The sequence below is a fragment of the Monodelphis domestica genome, chromosome 1 (genome assembly GCF_027887165.1).
Source record: "Monodelphis domestica isolate mMonDom1 chromosome 1, mMonDom1.pri, whole genome shotgun sequence".
Taxonomy (NCBI): domain Eukaryota; kingdom Metazoa; phylum Chordata; class Mammalia; order Didelphimorphia; family Didelphidae; genus Monodelphis; species Monodelphis domestica.
Genome location: NC_077227.1, coordinates 213,643,452 through 213,665,112, shown reverse-complemented (window position 1 = coordinate 213,665,112; position 21,661 = coordinate 213,643,452). Strand labels below are relative to the sequence as shown.

Genomic DNA, 21,661 nt, shown 5'->3' with positions numbered 1-21,661 from the left:
AAGATATAATTTAAAATTTTACAATATTCATCTTGTAATGACTTATCTATGTATGTTTCCCCCAAGAGGATATAATACCCTTTTCTGATGATGCTCTCTGATCAGTTTTTGGCCTCGTATACTATATACTTACCTTCTGCACTTCTCCTCTTTTCTTTTACGTGTTCTTGGGCTGCATAGATAATCTGTCTTACAACTTCAAGTGACGCTAACTGAATGGAAGGTGACTCTCTAGTCAGTATTACTCGATGGAGTACATTCAGCAGCTCAACTCCTAAGTCCTGTGGCAGAGAATATTATGCTGAAGTTCATTTGGGCAAAGACGCTATTTATTTTTGTATTTTAGTATTAAAAAAATACTAAATTAAACAGTTGAATCAGGTTAAGAAAAATTTGTTTAGTAGGTTGATAACCCACTCTTAACCACTAAAGTATCAGAAAGTTGCTTTAATAAGAGATTAAAAAAACATGGTTCTTTATTTCAAAACAAAGATCCCCATTTCATAATAAACGACTAATTAACTCAGTAACATTAAAAATATCTCCAAAAATCACATATAAAACTAAATTAGTGTTAATTATGGAATTACTAATATAAAATAAAATTACATTTAGTGGTTCTAACATTGGAATTAATATAAACACATTTAAGCAGTGAGGAAAGAAGCAAAAACTAGAATAACTAGTTTCTGAAATATGTGATCGCACACACTTTTTTGCTTAACAGTGAACACCTAATTGGAGACTTTTCTCTAAAAAGGTAAGTTCTTCCAAGGTTAAGCTCACATATGATCAGGAACATAAATAATTCCCTCTGGGTACCTGAGTTTCCTTAATTTTATTTCTCAAAAGGAACAAAAAATAAGTTCAAGGAAAACTCAAAAAAAGGAATAAAAAAAAGTTTACATGTTATCACTATAAAATAATGCTAATTCCCTTTAATCTTATCTATCTTCATTAGGTCTTTTCCCTAAATGTGTATATGCGCATGTGTATAAAGAAATACATGCACAAAACCAAAATTGTAATCACTTAGAGCCTATATAACCTATTACTACCTCTTGTGTCCTTTTCATTTTTTTTTTTAATAAACTCTTACCTTCCATCTTGGAGTCAATACTGTGTATTGGTTCCAAGGCAGAAGAGTGGTAAGGACTAGGCAATGGGGGTTAAGTGACTTGCCCAGGGTAACATAGCTGGGAAGTGTCTGAGGCCAGATTTGAACCTAGGACCCCCTGTCTCTAGGCCTGACTCTCAATCCACTGAGTCGCCCTGCTGCCCCGCTTTTCATTTCTAAACTGTGGCAAGATTTCTTAGTGGCTCTATCATCAACGGTATAGAAAAACTATGCTATTTAGGAAAGATATAGACTTATCTTATTTCAACATATTTGCAAATGCCTATAAACATCATGCAGCAATTTTGTAGCTAAAATCTCTATGAATCAACTTATAAGTTAAAATGATTTTAAAGTCCTTATTCTTTCTTAGTCATTTACTATCACAAAACCAGGAGTTATCAATACAACTAGATAAAGAGCAAGAAGAAGCATGAAATCAGAAGAAATCATTATTAGGGGGCAGTTGGGTGGTTTAGTGGACAGAATGCCTGGAGCCTGGAGGACTTGGGTAAAAAGCTAGCTTCTGACACTTCTGTGATCCTGGGCAAGTCATTTAGCCTCAACTGCCTAGCTCTTGCCATTCTTCTGTTTTGGAACGGATACTTCTAGAGATTTTAAGAGAGAAGGTAAGGGCTTAAAATTTTTTTAAAAAATCTTTTGTTGGGCCTAAATCTTGAAAAAAAGATTAAAATTCAATTAAAATTAATTTAATAATTTTTTTGCTGCCAAATTAGGCCCCTGTTTTTAAGTCTAAAAAAATACTGTGAAAGGGAACTCTTTATTCTCTTTTGAGTTAACACTTGTGAAAGGGAACTCTTTTAGTCTCTTTGTCTATTTTGAGTTAACCCTTGGTTAACACTAACTTAAGTACCCCTACTTAGTACCTTACCAGACTGTGAAGTGTGAATTAGTATCCCTACTTAGTACCTCACCAGACACTAAGTAAGAATGTTTTCAAGTCATTTGCTAAAGTGGGTAACAGTTCAATCAGTCAGGAAATTGTGAATCCTTTTGATAAGAGTTTACACCTCCAGAAGATGAGAAGTGGATCCCGAAAGACACTGCTTCCTAGGCAGTGCTAGACAATTTGAAAGCTGTGATTAGTCCCTGTGAAGAGGGGAAAGGACAAGAAGTCACTACAAAAGTCCTAAATTTCTGGGGCTAGAGGTCAGCTTCAGGAGTTCTCTTAAGCTCCAACTGCCTCTTGGAGGGAACTTGGGTGAGTGAATAGCTGGTTTTCTTTTCCTGACTTCTGGAGAGTCTAGGGTTAACAAGTCATGACAAGCTGAGTCGAGCACTAGAGCAATATTTAGTGTGATAGGCTAAATATCTTCAAGTCCTTCTTTTTGCATTTCTCAACTTTCACTCTTTCCACCTATTTTGTAAGTAAAAACTATTGAAAATCATTTTGACTTGACCTATATTTTAAATCGGTGACCACTGTATTATTTATAATTTTCATATATTTTAGTCAAACCCTTAATTTTAATTCCTTACAAAACTAACAAGAAATGTGTATGTAGATTTAGAAAAAAAGATTTAATTTCTAAATACATGAAAGCACATTTATACTTAACATGTGATGTCCTTACTATTACTACAATGATAGCCAAAATGCTAGTAGCATAAGAATTTATACTTTGAAAAGAGAAAAAGAAAATCACTAAATAAGATTTAAGATTTTTAAGGAAAAATAATTGGCAATTATTAATATTTTCTAATAATAATAAAGACTGAAGGATAAGTAAGGCATCAAGAATAAAATCCAATGTTGAGAATTATAGGTATGAGACAAGGTTGTAAGTCTTCTATTGGTATACTGGAAAGGTAATTTGGTGAAATTATATTATCAATTCCAATAGCAAAAGAAATTAGATTGAATTTATCTTTTCACAACAATAAGAAAACAGGAAACATGTTTTTAGTAGTTGTAGTTGGCTAATTTTTTAAAAACCCTTAGCTTCCATCTTAGAATCAATAATAAGTATTGGTTCCAAGGCCAAAGAATGGTAAAGGTTAGGCAATGGGAATTAAGTGACCTGCCCAGGGTCACATAGCTAGGGAAGTATCTGAGGCCATATTTGAACCTAAGACCTCTCATCTCTAGGCCTACCTCTCAATCCACTGAGCCACCCAGCTACCCCTGCTAATTCTTGATTATTTGTGATAACGAACAATTGAGTAACCTCAAGATGAAGCATGGATTATAAAGAAAATGCTAAACTTTTTAATTATAATCTCATCTTCTTTACCACAATATCAGAGGGAACTATAAAATTGATAAAATGACTACAAGGCAGAACAGGAGAAGCAGGTTTCTCAATTAATCGATAGATTAGTTAAGTAGCAAATAAACAGCTTGGATCAACTCCCATAATATTATTCTTCCACTTTTTAATTTTTCTCTGTTGAATATTTCATAAAGAGTCAAACTCCAACGGCATAGAGGTTTCTTAAAGGTTGACCATGCAACAAAAGAACCAGATTGAGCTGATAACTTACTTTATGTTTATGGCCTGAGAAGCAACATAGCTAAGCTGGAAAGTTTCATCATCAAAACAGTGGCTTCTCAGTAATAGCTTTTTAGAGTCATGGAAACTTATAAAGACCATCTTCTATGATGTAAAGGGATCTATGTTGATGGAAAGTGTACTCATACTGCTTGAAATCACAGATCTTTGTAAAATGAGCAGATCTCCAGAAAAAGGTATTATAGGAGAAAGGCAATATTATTCATTTTTTAAGGCTTAAGGATACAGGTACAAAAAGAGATATCTAATTTTTCAAAGGCCTTTGTCATAAATGGCAGGAACTTTGTAAATGCTTGGACAGTGCAAAATGATACTGATGAATTACATAGAAAGTCAGTGTTATCGGTAGGAATGTAACCCAAATTTCTTGATTTATGAATTCAATGATAGCAAACAAACAAATTACCTGATCACTGCCAATTTTAGATCTGGGCCAAGGAACATCTAATAAAGCCTGTAGTGCATGTAAACAAGCAGTGATGCTTTCCATGGTTGCATCTGAACGTAGGGAACAGAGAAATTCCACACTGATGCCTACAGAAAAAAAGATTTCCCTGAGAATTATTTTGTAAAATTACAAAAAAATAAATGGTTAGAAATATAGGACATGTCACATTAAGAAATCAAAATAAGTCTAATACAAATTCATCTAAATAAATTGCAATTAATACAGAGAAAAACCAGAGAGATTAAATGGCTTGGTTTTGAGAGGCAGATCAATTAATTAAACTAATAAGACCATATATAACAAAATTACCAATACTCAAAAGTTGTTTTTTGATGGATGGAGGATCTTAAGGAAGTTCTCTATGTAGAGACAATGTAAACTAAAATTTCACTATGAAAGTGAACATTTTTATATTTTTAAAGTTGAAAGACTAAAACAAGTGATTTAGTGAACTGTAGAATGCATGAAATAAAATCATATCTCTGTAATTTTTAGTCATGCTTTATCTTTCTGAAAGCTATAAAATTGGCAAAGAAAACTGAAACTTACTAACTAAACTAAAACCAGATTCAAAGTAAATCTTAATTTTTCAATAGAAATACCCACAAGCCAACTTCTTTAAATGCTATCCTAGAATAAACACATAAAAAATGTCTGCTAGTTAAAAGAGATATGTATGTTACTTCATTTGGTCAACAATTTTCCTGTATCATATGTAAGCTACTCAAAAATCAATTGCTTATCCTATAACTATTTTATTACATATTAATATTAATTAACATTAATGAACACAATATTAATTGTTAATTTCTGATATTTCATTGCCTGAAATTCTGAGTCATAAAAAAGTTTATAAAAGCCTTTATCCCAAAATTGAGCTGAAAAATCTGTTTGTCCATATGTAATCTTGGGAGTTCTTAACTTTTATTGTTACCACAGTAACTTAAGTCAGTGAAATGCAATAACTACACTATATACTGAGATCAATTTGAAAGCTTTTTTTTTTTTTAATATATTTTATTTGATCATTTCCAAGCATTATTCGTTAAAGACATAGATCATTTTCTTTTCCTCCCCCCCACCCCCCATAGCCGACGCGTAAGTCCACTGGGCATTAGATGTTTTCTTGATTTGAACCCATTGCTTTGTTGATAGTATTTGCATTAGAGTGTTCAATTAGAGTCTATCCTCTGTCATGTCCCCTCAACCTCTGTATTCAGGCAGTTGCTTTTTCAGTGTTTCCACTCCCATAGTTTATCCTTTGCTTATGAATGGTGTTTTTTTCTCCTGGATCCCTGCAAGTTGTTCAGGGACATTACACCGCCACTAATGGAGAAGTCCATTACGTTCGATTATACCACAGTGTATTAGTCTCTGTGTACAATGTTCTCCTGGTTCTGCTCCTCTCGCTCTGCATGAAAGCTTTTGAGAATTGATTTGAGATAAAGCAGAACTGAAAAATAGTCTACACATACTATTACTGACCTAAGATAAGGTGAAATCTGTCTGTATAAACATCTTCAGGGGATTTCACTGTTGACCCAGAAGAACCTTGACACATTGTAGTTGGTGTTACAGGTCTTGAGAGATTAGTTGCTCCTTCATCTGGATCAGTTACAATGAAGCCTGTGCTAGTGAGCCACAGTGCTGTAGCATGAAGAATAAGAGCCCAGGAATTATGATAGTGTAGCTTTGCATTTTCACTTGTCTCTGCAGTGTAGAAAGCTCCTCCTACAAAAAAGGGAAAACAAAATGTTATTTTTCATTTCAGACACTTTTTTCACCCATAACCACCAACAATGAAGTTTTTTTTTTGTTAAAAGTTTTTTAATTAATAACAAACACTAAGCACTATCAAGGCCTTCTTAGCCTTAAAAATAAAAAGTCACTTAACTATCATTGCTTTAAAATACACATGTGAGGGGGCAGTTGGGTTGCTCAGTGGATTGAGAGTCAGGCCTAGAGATGGAAGGTCCTAGGTTCAAATCTGACCTCAGACACTTTCTAGCTGTGTGACCCTGGACAAGTCACCTGACCTCCATTGCCTAGCCCTTACCACTCTTCTGCCTTGGAGCCAATACACAGTATTTACTCCAAGATGGAAGGTAATGGTTTAAAAAAATAAAATAAAATACATGTGTGAGATATGGGAAGGAGTGGGGGAGGGGAGGGAAAGAACATATCTTGTAACCATGGAAAAATATTCTAAATCATCTAATTAAATAAAGTTTAAAATAAAAAAAACTCTGTGTGTGTGTGTGTGTGTGTGTGTGTGTGTGTGTGTGTGTGTGTACGCACGAATGTATATCTGCACATTCTATGAGAAGAGAATTAATTCTAGGAAAACTTTTCAAATAACCATCACCTCAAACTGGTCCATCTTAGGTTACCAGTGATCTGATATTTTAATAGGATCAAAGTCCCTGAGCTAGAAGGATGAGAGAGGCTATCTGATCAAACATCCTCATTTTACAGCAGAAGAAACTGAGGCCCAGAGAGTTTGAATGACTTGCTCAGTGTCAGATGTAGTGTCTGGGGAGGTATTTGAACCCAAGTGCTTTAACCCCTGAGCCAGTGCTCTATGCCATGTTATCTCCCATTTCTCTTTTTTAAAAATTTCACTGTTTTGTAATCATAGTTGGGAAGATTTTCTTTTTCTTCTTTTTAAAAAAACCTCTTACTTTCCAACTTAGCATCAATACTGTGGGTCAAACTAAGAAGGGTCTGAGGTCAGATTTGAACCCAGGAACTCCTGACTCCAGGCCTAGCTCTCAATCCACTGAACTACCTAGCTGTCCCAAAGATTTTATTTATAAAAATTATCCAGACTTTGAGCAACAATAAGATTATTAATGTTATGACAACCATTGATACACACCAAGCAGTCATTTCTTAACTGTTTAATCCAAATGCCTTATTCAAAGTCCTGATTTTACTTGATTCTTTGTAGCTTTTGATATCTGTCATTTAGGTTATTATGTTAATTGGCTTCAGGGACACTGCTCTCTCATGACTACATAACAATCAGTTAATCAGCAAGCATTTATTTGTTTATTTAGAATATTTTTCCATGGTTACATGATTTACGTATAACTGAGTAGAAGCAGAGATAGATGGCAGGTACAGTCCGAAGTTTTGTTTTGACAAGACACAAGTAGCATTAAAACAAGGGAACAAGGTATTCGGGAACACAGGCCAATGTGATATTGAAATAATTGAGACTGGGAGGAAGGAAAAATAAAGCTAGAGAGGAGGTAAATGGCCTGGGAAAGCAATGAACATGTCTGCCATTTCTTCTTACTCTTTTAAATCATGTCTTCAAAGGCTCTGTCATTGAGTCTATTTCTTTTCTCTCTGTGCTTTCTTTCTTAAAGATCTTGTTATTTTCCTTGAGTTCAAATATTATCCCCATGTAGTTTATTTCTAAATTTATGTGTATATAGATATGTATGTATGTATGTATGTATGTATGTATGTATGTATGTATGTCTAATCTCTTAATCTCTCTCCTGGAAACCATTCCCACATTGCCAATAGCTTCTTGGACATCTCCACCTGATAGTGCTTAATTGCTTGTTGACTGGTTGATAATCTATATCCATCTCAAACTCAACATAATTAAAAGAGAATTAATTAAAATTGCACATCCAAACTCAACCTCCAAATTTACCCATTTCTGCTGATAAGGGCATTATCCTTCCAGGCAACCAAGTTTGCACCCTTGGAGTCATTTTCAGCTCCACCTCAACACCAACAAATCCAATTCTGTGCCAAATCTTATAGATTCTACCTCTACAATATCTTTTAATTCTATCTGTTCCTTTTCTCCATTCATAAAGCGTCTCCTCTAGTTCTGATCCTTATTAGCCTTTATTCAGATTATTATAACAGGATACTAATAGATCTGTGAGATTGAAAAAGAGTTCTTGCAGAAGATGGACCTTTAAATGAGATTTGAAGAAAGCCAAGAAGAAGAGAAGAGACAGAGTTTCAGGTATGGGGGATATTCTGTAAAAATGCCTTTAATCAGGAGAAAGAATGTTGGGTTTGAGAAAGAGCAAGAAGGTCACTGTCACTGAACTGCAGGTTATGAAGGGCTTTGCATGCCAAATAAGATTTTTGTATTTGATTCTGGAGGAGACAGAGCTATTAGAGCTTAATACAAGAGTGGTGGTGACCTGATCAGACCTGCATTTTTGGATGACCAATTTGACAGTTGAGTGGGGAAAGAGACTTGAGGACAGGGGACTGAGTTAGACATCGACAGCAATGGTCTAGGCGTGAGGTGATGACATTCTGTACCAAAGTGGTGGCAGTGTCATGCAGCAGAAGATGTCAATCTACATATATAAGAAATGTTATGAAGGCAGAAACAATAGTACTTGGTGACAGACTAGATATGGGGGTTGAGAGATGGTAAGGAGTTATAACACTTAAATTACAAGCCTGGGTGACTGGGAGGATAGTGGTGACCTCCACAGTAAAGGGAAGGAAAAAAAGAGAAGGGAAGAACTGAGTTCTGCTTTGGACATATAGAGTATAAGAAGGACATCCAGTTTTAGATGTCCAGTAGGCAGCTGGAGATACAAATCTGGATAAGGTTAGTCAAGGGGTTATATCTGGATATGTAGATCTGACAATCATCAATACAGAGATGATAACTGAATTCATTGGAGTTGATGAGATCACCATGCAAAATGGTATGGAAAATGGGAAAAGAGAAGAGGGCCCAAATAGCGGTCATGATCTGAATGAAGGACAGAATAAGGTAATGGAAACCTTGAGAGAAGAGAGTATTAAAGAGAAGAATGTGATAGACTGTTGAAGGCTTCAGAGAGGTTAAGAAGGATGAGGACCGAGAAAAGGCCATTTTTATCTAGCAATGAAGAGGTGAAAAATAAATGTATAATAACTTGCCAGATGAAGAATTTTTAAAAATATTGTTTACTGACATTTAGGGACCAATTACCAGGAGATTTTTGCTATCTTACCTTCCAGAGGAAGTTGGGAAGCAAATTCTGAAGGCAAAGTTAGGAGAGCAAAATCTTGAAGTGCAGCAAGCCAAAGTTTGCTTAGTGTTCCAAGATCTGTTTGGACTAAACCAAGAAGTCCATCTATGGAAGATGACACATCTCTAGCATTTTCCTCCATGGGGCTGACAATCTTCGTGATTTGCTTCTGTTTTTCAGTTTGTTTTTTCTGTCTCTCTACAGCAATTATGTAAACCTGTGATGAAGTTAATCTGTCATTAGGAAAATTTTGAAGTGGTTTCAAAAATTACCATAGTATATATACTCTGAGTTATAATTTTTAGAAAGAAAATTTTGTAGTGACCTTTTTAAGCTCCATGAGAGCAGGGGCTGTTTTGGCTTTTTCCTTATATCTGCAACTCTTAGCATATTGCTTGGAATTACATATCAAACACTTAAAGAGTGCCTGTTCATATTTTACCTTATTGTCCCAAATTAGATCACTGAGATGTGCCTATCAAGTTAAATTCCCTATCAATTGAAAAAAAATGTCACAGTATGAATTTTCTAGATATTATAAAGTTGGCAGATCACACAGGGAAATGTGAACTTTCTCCTTCTATAGCAAGTTTTTACTTGAAAGTTACCATAAAAATTGATTTTATTACTTCTATCAGAACATCCTCATCTAACCCTTTTTAAAATAGCAGATAGTGGAAAAAAATTGTTGTTTTAACTTGGTAGCAGGAATATGGAAGGCTAAATTTTCCATGACACACAAATTACTCCCAGTGTTGTGCATGATTTTTTAAATCATAAAGAATTGACATACATATGACACAAACAGCTAATATTTTTACATTTTATGTTTCAATGTATAAAAAAAGACAATCTTTGAAAATTGAGTAAAAGATGGAAAAGTACTAACCTCTGCCCAGGCTTTGAGAACAGCTAAGATTTCCATAGCAGAAGCACTTTCATTGTATAATTGACTCAAGGCTTCTTTCCCAGCCTGTATTTTCATCAAAGATGACACAAGCAATTGATGCACCCTTCGGAGATCATTAAGATCACTTACAACGCCACTTGCTATCCAGGCACTGCAAACCTAGCAATTTAAGAAGATGTGCTTTATTTTTTTAAATTATAAATGATGTAATGTATTTTTGGTGGTGTTTATTTAGATCTTAGGAACGTGTTCATTGAAAATAGTGTATTATACAAAATTGGAGGTGGTGTCAATGCCAGAACCATAATAATTAATTGAAAATCACAATTTAAGAGCTGAAGAAATTAAGGGAATGAATGTAGTGATTGTAATGAAGAGGATTAAAAACTATAAAGGGAAGAGTTTCTTAAGGTCATTAATATGGGGGGGGGAAGCAATCAGAGCTTCTAAAGAGGGTAAATATATAAATGTCTAAATTAACATTTAAGAGAAATTTCTAATCTTGATGGAATATGTTTATTATTTAAGATTCTATTTTTAGTATAACTCTCATATTAAACATATGCTTAACAATTAAGATTTGGTAGGGGAAAAACATTCAAATCATGTTGTTCAATTGTTTTAGTTGTGCCTGACTTTGGGGGGTTTTCTTGGCAACGTAAGGTGGCAGCTAGGTAGTGGAGTGTACAGAGTGCCAATCCTAGCAGGAGACCTAGTTTGAAGCTGACCTTAGAAACTTATTAACTTAAATATTTGATTAAAAAAAATCCAAATGGGATCATGAAGAGTCAGACATGAAGAAGAAAAACAAAATGGCAAAAATCTTGGAGTGGTTTGCTAGTTCCTTCTCCAGATCCTTTTATAGATGAGGAAAATGAGGCAAACAGAGTTAAGTGACCTGCCTAGGGTTACACAGAGAGTAAGTGTCTGAGAAATGAATTTGTCACCTAGCTCGAATTATAAGTAATAGGAATTTGATCCCTGGTAAACCATATAGTTCTAAGTTTTTAATCAATTAAAAGTCATTAATGATGATATAATTTAGAAAAAGTCTATCTATCTGCTCAAGAAATGATTTCCTAGTTTGTGCATTATTTTAACTTTTCATTTCTTTATTTCCCTCTGGCTAGTTAGTTATCTTTTGATCAATTAATTGCTAAGATGAACCTCTGAAACAGAACCTCAATGGGGAGAAATAAGGAAAAAAAATCACCATTTTTTAAGGTATGAAACTTAAACTTATCAATTTTAGGTATGAATTTTATTTTATACAGATAGGAAAATGAAGTTCAAATAGGGTAAATAATTTTGGTTAAGATCACATAGTAAGTGGCAGAAGCAAGATTTGAACATAGGTTCTGAATAAAAGTCTAATACTATTATTATTATTATTAATAACACTTCAGTCAGCTTCTCAACCGACCTTCTTCAGTTGACCAAAGCGCCCTTGACCAGATCCCCCAAAACTGCACCATTGAAAAACTTGACATCCCTCCTTCAATAGAGGAAGTCCAAAAAGCCATTAAACAAATGAGTGCAGGCAAGGCACCCGGTAAAGACGGGATCCCAACCGAGGTGTACAAGGCCTTAAATGGAAAGGTGCTTCAGGCATTCCACATAGTGCTGACCAGCATATGGGAAGAGGCAGACATGCCCCCAGAACTCAGAGATGCCTCCATCGTAGCCCTATACAAGAACAAAGGCACACGAGCAGCCTGTGACAACTACAGAGGCATCTCACTACTCTCCACTGCTGGAAAGATCCTCTCCCGTGTTACACTCAACAGAATCCTGTCATCTGTTTCAGAGCAGAACCTGCCTGAATCACAATGTGGCTTTCGATCAGATTGCAGCATCATCAGCATGGTCTTCACAGTGAGGCAAATGCAGGAAAAATGGCTTGAGCAGAACCTGAGTCTCTACATTGTCTTCATAGACCTGACAAAGGCGTTCGACACAGTGAACAGGGACTCATTGTGGGTGATCCTCAGCAAGCTCGGTTGCCCAGCAAAATTTGTCAAACTAATCCAGCTCTTTCATGTCGATATGACAGGGGAAGTTCTATCTGGTGGAGACTTCTGATCGCTTCAACATCTCCAATGGCGTGAAACAAGACTGCGTCCTTGCTCCGGTACTATTCAACCTATTTTTCACCCAAGTATTACGACATGCTGTGATGGATCTAAATCTGGGCGTTTACATCAAATACCGACTGGATGGCTCACTATTCAACCTTCGCTGCCTGACTGCAAAAACAAAGACAACAGAGAGACTCATCTTGGAAGCTCTCTTCGCAGATGACTGTGCTCTCATGGCCCACCAAGAAAATCATCTCCAAACCATTGTGGACAGGTTCTCTACCGCAACAAAACTGTTTGGCCTGACTATCAGCCTCAGAAAAACAGAGGTGCTGTTCCAACCTGCACCAGGGAGACCAACTAACCAGCCGTGCATTACAATCGATGGCACGCAGCTTTCTAACGTCAACACTGTCAAGTACCTGGGCAGCACCATCGCCAACGACGGGTCCCTAGACCACGAGATAAATGCCAGGATCCAAAAGGCCAGCCAGGTACTCGGGCGACTGTGCTCCAAAGTCCTCCAACACAGTGGTGTAAGCACTGCGACGAAGCTCAAAGTGTACAATGCAGTGGTCCTCAGCTCACTCCTATACGGTTGCGAGACATGGACACTGTACCAGAAGCACATGAAGCAGTTGGAGCAATTCCACCAACGCTCTCTCCAGTCAATCATGAGGATCCGATGGCAGGACCGAATCACCAATCAGGAAGTCATCGACAGAGCCAACTCCACCAGCATCGAAGTAATGGTCCTCAGAACCCAGCTACGATGGTCTGGACATGTCATCCGCATGGACCCACAGCCAATACCAAGACAGGTATTCTATGGTGAACTGTCAGCTGGACTCAGGAAACAAGGTCGACCAAAGAAAAGATTCAAGGATGAGCTAAAGTCAAACTTAAAGTGGGCTGGCATTACACCAAAGCAACTAGAACTCGCTGACTCTGTCAGAAGCAGCTGGCGAACCCACATTAACCACCACCTTTGAAGATGAGCGACGTCGACGTCTTGCTGTTGTGCGTGAACGCCGACACCAGGCCACAACCGCACCTCCCGTAACAACTGGTGTTCCATGCCCCATGTGCCACAAACTTTGCACCTCAGTCTTTGGACTTCAAAGCCATATGAGGGTACACCGTAGATGAAACTGCACAAAGACAATAGTCATTCTCGGTCACCGAGAGACTACCATGAATCATTCAATTTTGTTGCTTCTACAAATTCTGATAATATCTGGCAAAGAGTTGAAACTAATGACCTAAATGTTTCTGGATGTTCTGTAGACTTAATTCATATATGCTAACTCTAACTCGAATTACTTCTTATATATAAATATATAATAAATTTTGATATATAAGATTATCTGATGACTTCAATTTAAAATTAACTTCATTTAAACATTATAGTGATAGTTGCTTAAAACATGGAGCACTGTAATCCCATCTGATAAGAATTCAAAGAGGTAAACCTAACATAGGATAATTTAATGAAAATATGATGACAAAGTATTCAAAGGGGGGAAGAAGCAATGTTAATAATTAGAAAAGTATATTTAAAAAGTTTCAGCAACTGAAATATGTATAGGAGAAGTTCTATCTTGAAAAGGTTTCTAATTTCAAAGTTTTGTCTTTTGAAGCACTTACCTGACATGCTTTAGCAGTCACATCTGGTGGTGTATCTGAAGTAAAAGCTGGCCTAAGTGCTGCTCCCACCTGATAATATGTCACACAAAATTGCAAATATCAATTTACAAAGAGAAGAGGGCTTTTATTGGTTAAGTTCCATTAAAATGTTCATTATAAAAAATTTTTTTTAAATAATTTCAGACCCATTCCATCTCTTTTTCCTTAGCTTTCTCATTATCTACTACTGGAAAGAGTTGAAAAATGCTAACCAGGAGGTGAACTGCACTAGTCTCCTTAATTTCTAGTCATCAGTAGCTATCTCTGAATCATAGCAGGAAGTTTTCTTTGATGAATGTTACTTAAGGATTTTGAAACAGGTTATGATCTTCCTAGGACAACTATAAATACAATTAGTTTGAAGAAAGGGTAAATAGTTTCTTTACCAGTTAGGATGATTTACTATCTGCCTGGACATTTTGTGAATGAATTTAGCAGTAGATTATTTCACAAACCAAAAGAATAAAGCAGTGTTAACACATTAATTTAATATTTAAAGTTATAAAAACTTTTTGTACATCAAAGAACAACATAAACTATTTAGGTTTACTAGACAATTAATTTACTAAATTTCTTTTCCAGACTTATTGTTATAGAAGCTCCATTTTATTACAACTAACCTTCCTATACTGATTAGGTTTTGATATTTTAGTAGGCCATTCATCTTTACATAAAAAATTCATCATGATATTGCCACTTAGTTTTAGGGAACTGTGGATATTACTATGACAATATTTTTTTTAGGTTATCTAACACAAAATATCTTACATTGGCTTGATATTGTTCCAGAATCACATGACCTGGGAACTCTGGTTCTGGAATAGTTGCAAATTTCCGAACAATAACTAAGAGTGTCTGAAGACCAGACAGACGGAGCTGGTCACTCTGATCTGTAGCAGCCATAAAAGCCATTCGGATCAAGTCAGCAAGATGTAACACCAAAAAATCATCTGATACAAAAAGAAAACAAACATTTATTCAGGGGTAAAAATTGTGCTGTTTTGATACTTAATTTCTCATATATGAATACCTTTTTGTTCTTGTTTTATAATACACACAGACACAGACAAACACACACACATACACTCTCTCTCTCTCTCTCTCTCTCTCTCTCTCTTTCTCTCAAATACTTCTTCACCTAATTTTTCTTTCATTAAAGAAGGTGGAAATAATTATTTTGGTTTGTTTTTCCCTAGGACTATACCACAAAGAAGATAGTGTTTCCCCCCCCCCCCAAATTAGAGATAATGAATATAATTAATTCTATATGTACATAAAACTATTTACATGTGACCAGATAAATTCTGATCAAATACCGGTCCCATTAAAATCAAGCTACAATATTAACACCTTTGAAAAATAGTTATTAGTAAATTGTGTAAAAAGTTACTTCTTAATACATTTCAGAAGTTTTTATCCTGAGGCCCTAGTACATAAATGTTTTTATTATAACTTTTAAGGTAATTAGTTTCTTTCATAATTCAATGCATTTTATTAATTTAAAAACATTCTTTTAAGAAGGGAGCCATAGGCTTCATCAGAATGCAAAAAAGCAGTCAGTGGGTCCATGACAGAAAAAGTGTTAAGAACCTCTGAGAAAACTTGGAAAACAATCAGCCTTATGACTTTAAAAGTCAATAGAAATCATCTTCAACAGTGACAGTTTCATTTTGTTCAGGGCTAACAGTCCTAATGGTTTTCTAATAGATTTTTATAGTTCTTGAATGTGGACTGATCATTCTTCAATGGGAAGATGATTGGCTTTGGAATGAGAGATCTGAGTGCAAATCCTCTCTCTGCCACTTACTGTGTGACTTTGGGCAAGTCAATTAAACTCTCTGGACTTCAGTTTCCTCAACTGTAAAATAAGAAATTTGGATTAGATGGCCAACTTCTGTTCTACTTCTAAATCTATACTTTGCTCACTTGCAAATAAGCAGTCTATATTCCATTTTCCCCAGACGGGCTCTCAGAAATACAGAAAAGAATGCTTACAAGGGACACAGTTACAAAAAGTTACCTATCTAGCTTCAGAAATCATAAAAATAATTTTGTTCTTATATCAACTCCAGCATTATGTATCCATCCAAAAATTTTTCAGTTATAAAAAGATTAGGGCTACTATTAAATTCTATGTAAAGCCAGATAATTTTGATATGAAGAAGTCCTATAATTAACTGGTAGCTTTGGAATAAATAAAACTGTCTTAAATCTTCAGATTTACTATTGCTCTTGACATATATTAGGGGCCTAATAAATTTCCAATTGATTTTTAAAAATTGTTTTTATTAGCAAAGTCACTTTTCACCTAAATCCCAAATCTCCAAATCCATTGAGAATGAATAAAAAACAAAACCTATTGCAAATATGTATAGTCAAATAAAATGAATTTCTGCACTGACCATGTGTAAAAAAAATTTGTCTCATTTTTCACTTTGAGTCTTAGGAAGTTTATAGTATATTTCATTATTTGTCCTTTGGAAGCATGTTTTTTTTTTTATTATGTTGATCAGCGTTGCTAATTCTTTCAAAGTTGTGTGATTTTACCATAATATTGTCATCATATAAATAGTTCTCCTGGTTCTTTTTTATTTCACTCTGCATCAGTTCATACAAGTCTTCTGAGGTTTCTTTGAAACTACCCCTTCATCATTTCTTACAGCAAAATAGTATTCTACCACATTCATAAATTATAACTTGTTAATTTCTCCAATAGATAGCAGTCTCTCAGATTTTCATTCTTTTTTACCTCAGAAAGAGTTATAAGTATTTTGGTTTATCTGTAAATCTTTTCTTCTACTCTCAAATCAACCCTTCTTTTTCCTTCCTGAAATATATTTTTGTACCCAACTCTCTTTATGTGCACATGTGCACCTGTGTGTGTCTGTATATGTGTTTGTTTTCATGTATATGTATGTATTCCTTCTTTTGACCAGGACAGATAAGAGTGAGGTTCAAGGTTCAGCTGTTCTCCACACCCTTTCCTCCTTATTTAAAGAAATATGATGTCTGTTTGTGGGCCCTTATTATGTGAGGTAGATTTCCCTAACTTTCTTTCTCTTCCTCCTCAAATGTTTTCCTTTTCCCATTTCCACTGTTCTCATGAGATCAAGATAAAGCATGGATCACTTCCAGGTCTTGTCTAATGAGACTCTGTATGACAACAGAGGATGATAGGGTTCCCTTGGGTCACAGGTATCATCTCCTCACATTAGAATGTGAGTAGTTTATCCTTATTTACTACTTTATGATTGTTCATTTATGTTGAACCTTTTGGTGTTGCTCTTAATTCCTTTGTTTGAATTCCAAAGTTTCTAAACATTCTAGTTTTTTGAACTAGGAAAGTAAGTCTACTACTTCAACTAATTAATCACTATTTATTAAGTGACCCCCCAAGTGATAGGAACTGTGTTAAAACTCTGGGGATACAAAAAAGAGGCAAAAGACAGTCTCTCTTTTCAAGGAGCTCACAATCTGACAAAGGAGAAATATGTAAACAAATCTATACAAAGCTAAATAAGAATAAATAGGAAATAATTAAGAGTCAAAGCACTAGAATTAAGAGGAATTAGGGAAGGCTTCTTATAAAACATGAGATTTTAATTGAAACAAAGGAAGTCAGAAAATGGGTTGCGCACTTCAAAGCTGCCAGTGAGCATCTGTTCTTGCATCCTGCATTGATCAGATATTGGTCTAGAGTCTCCACTTGCCCTAGTGCAGTGATAGTGAACCTTTTAGAACCTTTTCAAGACCAAATGCTGTGCCTGCCCCACCAAGACTGAGTCCCCCTCCTATCCCCTCACTGGGACTATATTTGAAGCCATTCTAGTTTAAAAGGATCTGTTTAACCTTAAACTTTGTTGGAATAGCCTTCAAGAATTCAGGGCTACCATTTCTCATAATGAGGCATTAGAGAATGTCTAGTAGCAAAAAGTTTATTTTTAATGCCTTTAAGTATCAGTTTTGAAAATCAGGCACTAAATTACACATGAAAAGAACAGTGTATCCCTTCAAATATCATTTTAACAGTTTGCTTGTTGTATACTCACTTCGTGAATCCCTTTCTTTCATTTCTTGAGCCAAAATAATGTCAAAGTGAGCACTGTCTGAATTCTCACACTGGTTAATTATTTTACAAACACACTCAGCAGCAAAAACTCTAGTAGACCATCGTGGATTTGCAATAGGCTGGTATTTCTCATCATTTCGGCAGGTTAGGACTGAAGCATCATCTCCTTTATCTACTTCATCCTCCTGAGTTGTGTCCACAGAAGCAACAGTTGTAAAATCTATGTTTTTATTAGGAAAAAACAGGCACATTATAACTGATTCAAATATATTTTAAAAGGTTACAAAAGTCTGAAAATTAAAACTAGAATAGCAATTTCTTTTATAATTTATGCATCTTTTGGTAATGCAAAAGACATGTCTAGCTAGGCAAAGAAATTACAATAATCACAAGAGATGTCATTTGCCAAAATAACTACAGTACAGTTAAATGTGAAAGGTAGCATCTATTACATTTATAAATTAATAATGCCATTAGAAGGAACTGACTTGCTACTGCCATGACTATTACAATATGGCTGATGATTCTTTTGTAAAGACTCCCAAAGTTGTTTGTTAGATTACATGAAAGGAAATTTACTTTTCTTTCTGTAAATATAATCTGTCAATATTTACTTTTGTCCCATTAGCTCCTTGTAGGAGAAAACTCTTTTTGTTTTTATTTGTATCCATAGGCCCTGGCACAAAGCCTGGCACAGAGCAAATGCTTAATAAATGCTTGTTGACTTTACTCATCTTAATAGCAAAAATGTCACAAAGAATAAAGTCCGTTTTAAAGAACTGAAAAATAACTAAAGGCTAAGAGAAAACTCAAATTATAGATTCAATAAGACAATGAATTAGTATGGAGTATTGCAGAATGTTGATCCTCCATGTTGGGCTGGTTTCATTTATGGGTAGGCTCATTGAATGAGAGAATGAGGGAAATCCAGAGATTACTGATGCAAAAAAAATGCATCAATAGAACATATAAAAGGGCAGCAAGACAGATAAAATTGAGTTTTAGATGGGTAAGAAAAAATAAAGATAATTATAGCTGATATTTATATAGTTTCTTTAGCACTTTAAATATAGTATCCCATTTAAAATGGGGAACATCAGAAATAGATACATTAATTTTTTGGGAAGGGATATTTGAATTTGTGAAAAAGATAAAACTATAGCTTCCTTTAACTGGATGGTGTCTTTTCTCTAATTTTTTTTTTCACAAAAATTGCTTCATTAATCTCTGTACCATAACCTGAATAAGCAAAAATTAAAAATGGAATAATATTCATCCAATAAAAGGATAAAAATATATTAAAATGTGTTTTATTTGGAATTATATGAGGAAAGTTAAGTTTTTCAAAAGTTTTGACCCACAGATCTTACCAAATAATCATTTTATTCTAAAGTGGTTCTTAATTGAGAACCCACCAAATATGTCAGATCTACAGAAGAAATGTTTTTGTGACAATGAAAAGCTCTAATAGGTGGCCAAGAAATGGAGAATGACTGAAAAAAAAAATTCTGGCTTATTGGGGAATCTAGGTGGCTTAATGGATGGAGAGCTAGGTCCTGGGTTTAAATTTGACCTCACATACTTCCTAACTGTGTGATCCTAAGCAAGTCACTTATTCCCAAATGCCTAGCTCTTACTAATCTTCTGTCTTGGAATGGATACAAAGTTTTAAGTAACATTTTATGGATGTTGCCAATGTTTTACATTAGGAAGTCTTAAATTTTCAGAAAGAATCCACTTTAACCCTATAGATATATAATAAAGTTTTATTATTGAAATAAGAATGTTTTAACACTCACCAGTTGATGAAGCAAGGACATCTTTACAAAGTTTTAGCCAAAAAGAAAGTTTTCCCACTGCCATTGAGGTAATCATATGGCTTAAGGTCTCTCTGATATCTTGACACAATCTCTGATCAGATTCTTTATCTAGTAAGTTCAACAGTGCCCCCTCAAGGCCCACTTCTCGGATACTAGCATCTGATAAGAAGAAAATCCATGATCTGAGTAACACAGAAAACAAAACTGCTATATCAGAAGCACACATTCAGTTATTTAATTATTATTTATGTAAGTCTTGGCAAAATCAAGTGTTCAGTTACTGTGGCTCATTTATCATTGGGGTTTATTTTAGTTTGTTGGTGATATTTTGGGCTGGAAAATGATTCTACAGAGCAATTTTGGAGTACTTTCATTGAGGAATGCCTTTTGTATAGATTAAAGAGGTTTCTATTAGTTGTTTCTTATTTTATATTGGATTTTCTTTTAATAAACATTTATTTTAAAATATTCATACATTTTATTTTTATATTGCCAAATTTCCCCAAGTATTCTTCTAGTTCGCCTAATAAAGCCATCCCATATAACAATATTTTTAAAAGAAAACAGAAATAAAACTAAAAAACTGATCAAAACATTAAAAAAGTTTGACAATAAATGCAATGTTCCATACCCATAGGTCTCACCTCTGCAGAAGAGTAATGGACTAAGGGTATCTTCTCATATCTCTTCTTTGGGAGATATGCTTATATGTAATTTTTATTATTCTTTGCCTATTGTTCTTTCAATTTATATTGTTGTAGTATCATGTATATTATGTAATTGACTGCTTACTTTATTCTATACTAGTTCATTTAAGTCTTTTTTATGGCCTCTCTGTATTCATCATGTTACATGGCGTTCATGTACTACCATTTGCTTGATTATCCCCCAATTTAAGGATATTTATTTTGTAGACATTTTGTTTTTCTTGTCTGTTAAAAAATCAGACTCACTGTTTACCTATTTTTAATAAAAAATAATCAGATCCTAGTTTTGTCTATCAATTCAGTTGTTTAATTTTGAAAATGTTATTTTTGATTTGTTGCTTTAAAATTTCTTTTTAAAATTTGAACATCCAATGCATTCATCTTTCTTTTGTTGATTGAAGTATTTAGAGATACAAAATTTCCTTTAAGGATTGCTTTAGTTGTATCCCATAAGTGTTGATATATTGTCTTATTACGATTATTTTCTTCAATGATTTTCCCCCATTATTTCTATTACTTCCTTTCTATTTCCGTTCAGTACATGTCAGAAATTTACCATCACAAATTTTCCTAAAGTTCTATTCAGGCTCTTAATTGCTTTCTTTTTTAATTACTTGTTAGAATTGTCAAAGTCTGAAGGAATAAATTTATAGCCTCTCCCCTAATAGCAATGTAACATTTTATTTCTCTTTGCAATTTGATGAAGTTTTCTTTTAAGTATTTAGATAATATGTTTTCAGAGTGCCTATATTAAGTATTGATATTATGTTTATATCTATACTGTATTTAAGTATATTATAGTTTTCTTGCTTATCTTTTTTTAATCTTGCCTATTTTTCATTGGCAAAGTCTGATTTTTATGCTGCTTTTTAAAAATTTCATTAAAGCCTAACAGATTCTGCTCCAGCCCCTCATTTTAATTCTATGTGATCTTTATGTTACAAGAGTATTTCCAAGAAACAACATGTTCTTGGATCTGCTCCTTAAGCCATTATGCTACCTTATTCTGTTTTTTATGTATAAACTCATCCCATTAATAATCATTTATGACAGTTGTGCATTTCCTTCTAATTTCTCCTTTAACCCCTCCCTTTTCTTTCCAAAATAGAAGAAGGTAATGAGGAATTTGCCTAACACATATGACTTACATATGATATCTGTTTTTAAGATGCTCTTTACTTTTACTTGTCTTGGACTTGACCACAGATTAAAACAAACAAACCCACCTCTTTTCCTTATCTTTTAACCTTCCCTTCATTTTCCTCATCACAAGGGTACAGTTT

General features: G+C 34.5%; 1 protein-coding gene across 16 annotated transcripts in view; it reads right to left on the bottom strand.

Annotated features, from left to right (window-relative positions):
- Positions 1-21,661, bottom strand: part of HEATR5A (HEAT repeat containing 5A) — a 186,207-nt gene that overhangs the window by 21,913 nt on the left and 142,633 nt on the right. For all 16 annotated transcript variants that reach the window (XM_056810409.1, XM_056810414.1, XM_056810416.1 and 13 more), the window contains 9 exons: positions 19,651-19,830; positions 17,832-18,071; positions 14,551-14,732; positions 13,744-13,812; positions 9,998-10,177; positions 9,091-9,325; positions 5,585-5,830; positions 4,058-4,185; positions 134-281 (listed from right to left, as the gene is read on the bottom strand). In XM_056810409.1, the coding sequence (XP_056666387.1) occupies positions 134-281; positions 4,058-4,185; positions 5,585-5,830; positions 9,091-9,325; positions 9,998-10,177; positions 13,744-13,812; positions 14,551-14,732; positions 17,832-18,071; positions 19,651-19,830 (1,608 nt within the window). The remainder of the gene's footprint in view (positions 1-133; positions 282-4,057; positions 4,186-5,584; positions 5,831-9,090; positions 9,326-9,997; positions 10,178-13,743; positions 13,813-14,550; positions 14,733-17,831; positions 18,072-19,650; positions 19,831-21,661) is intronic.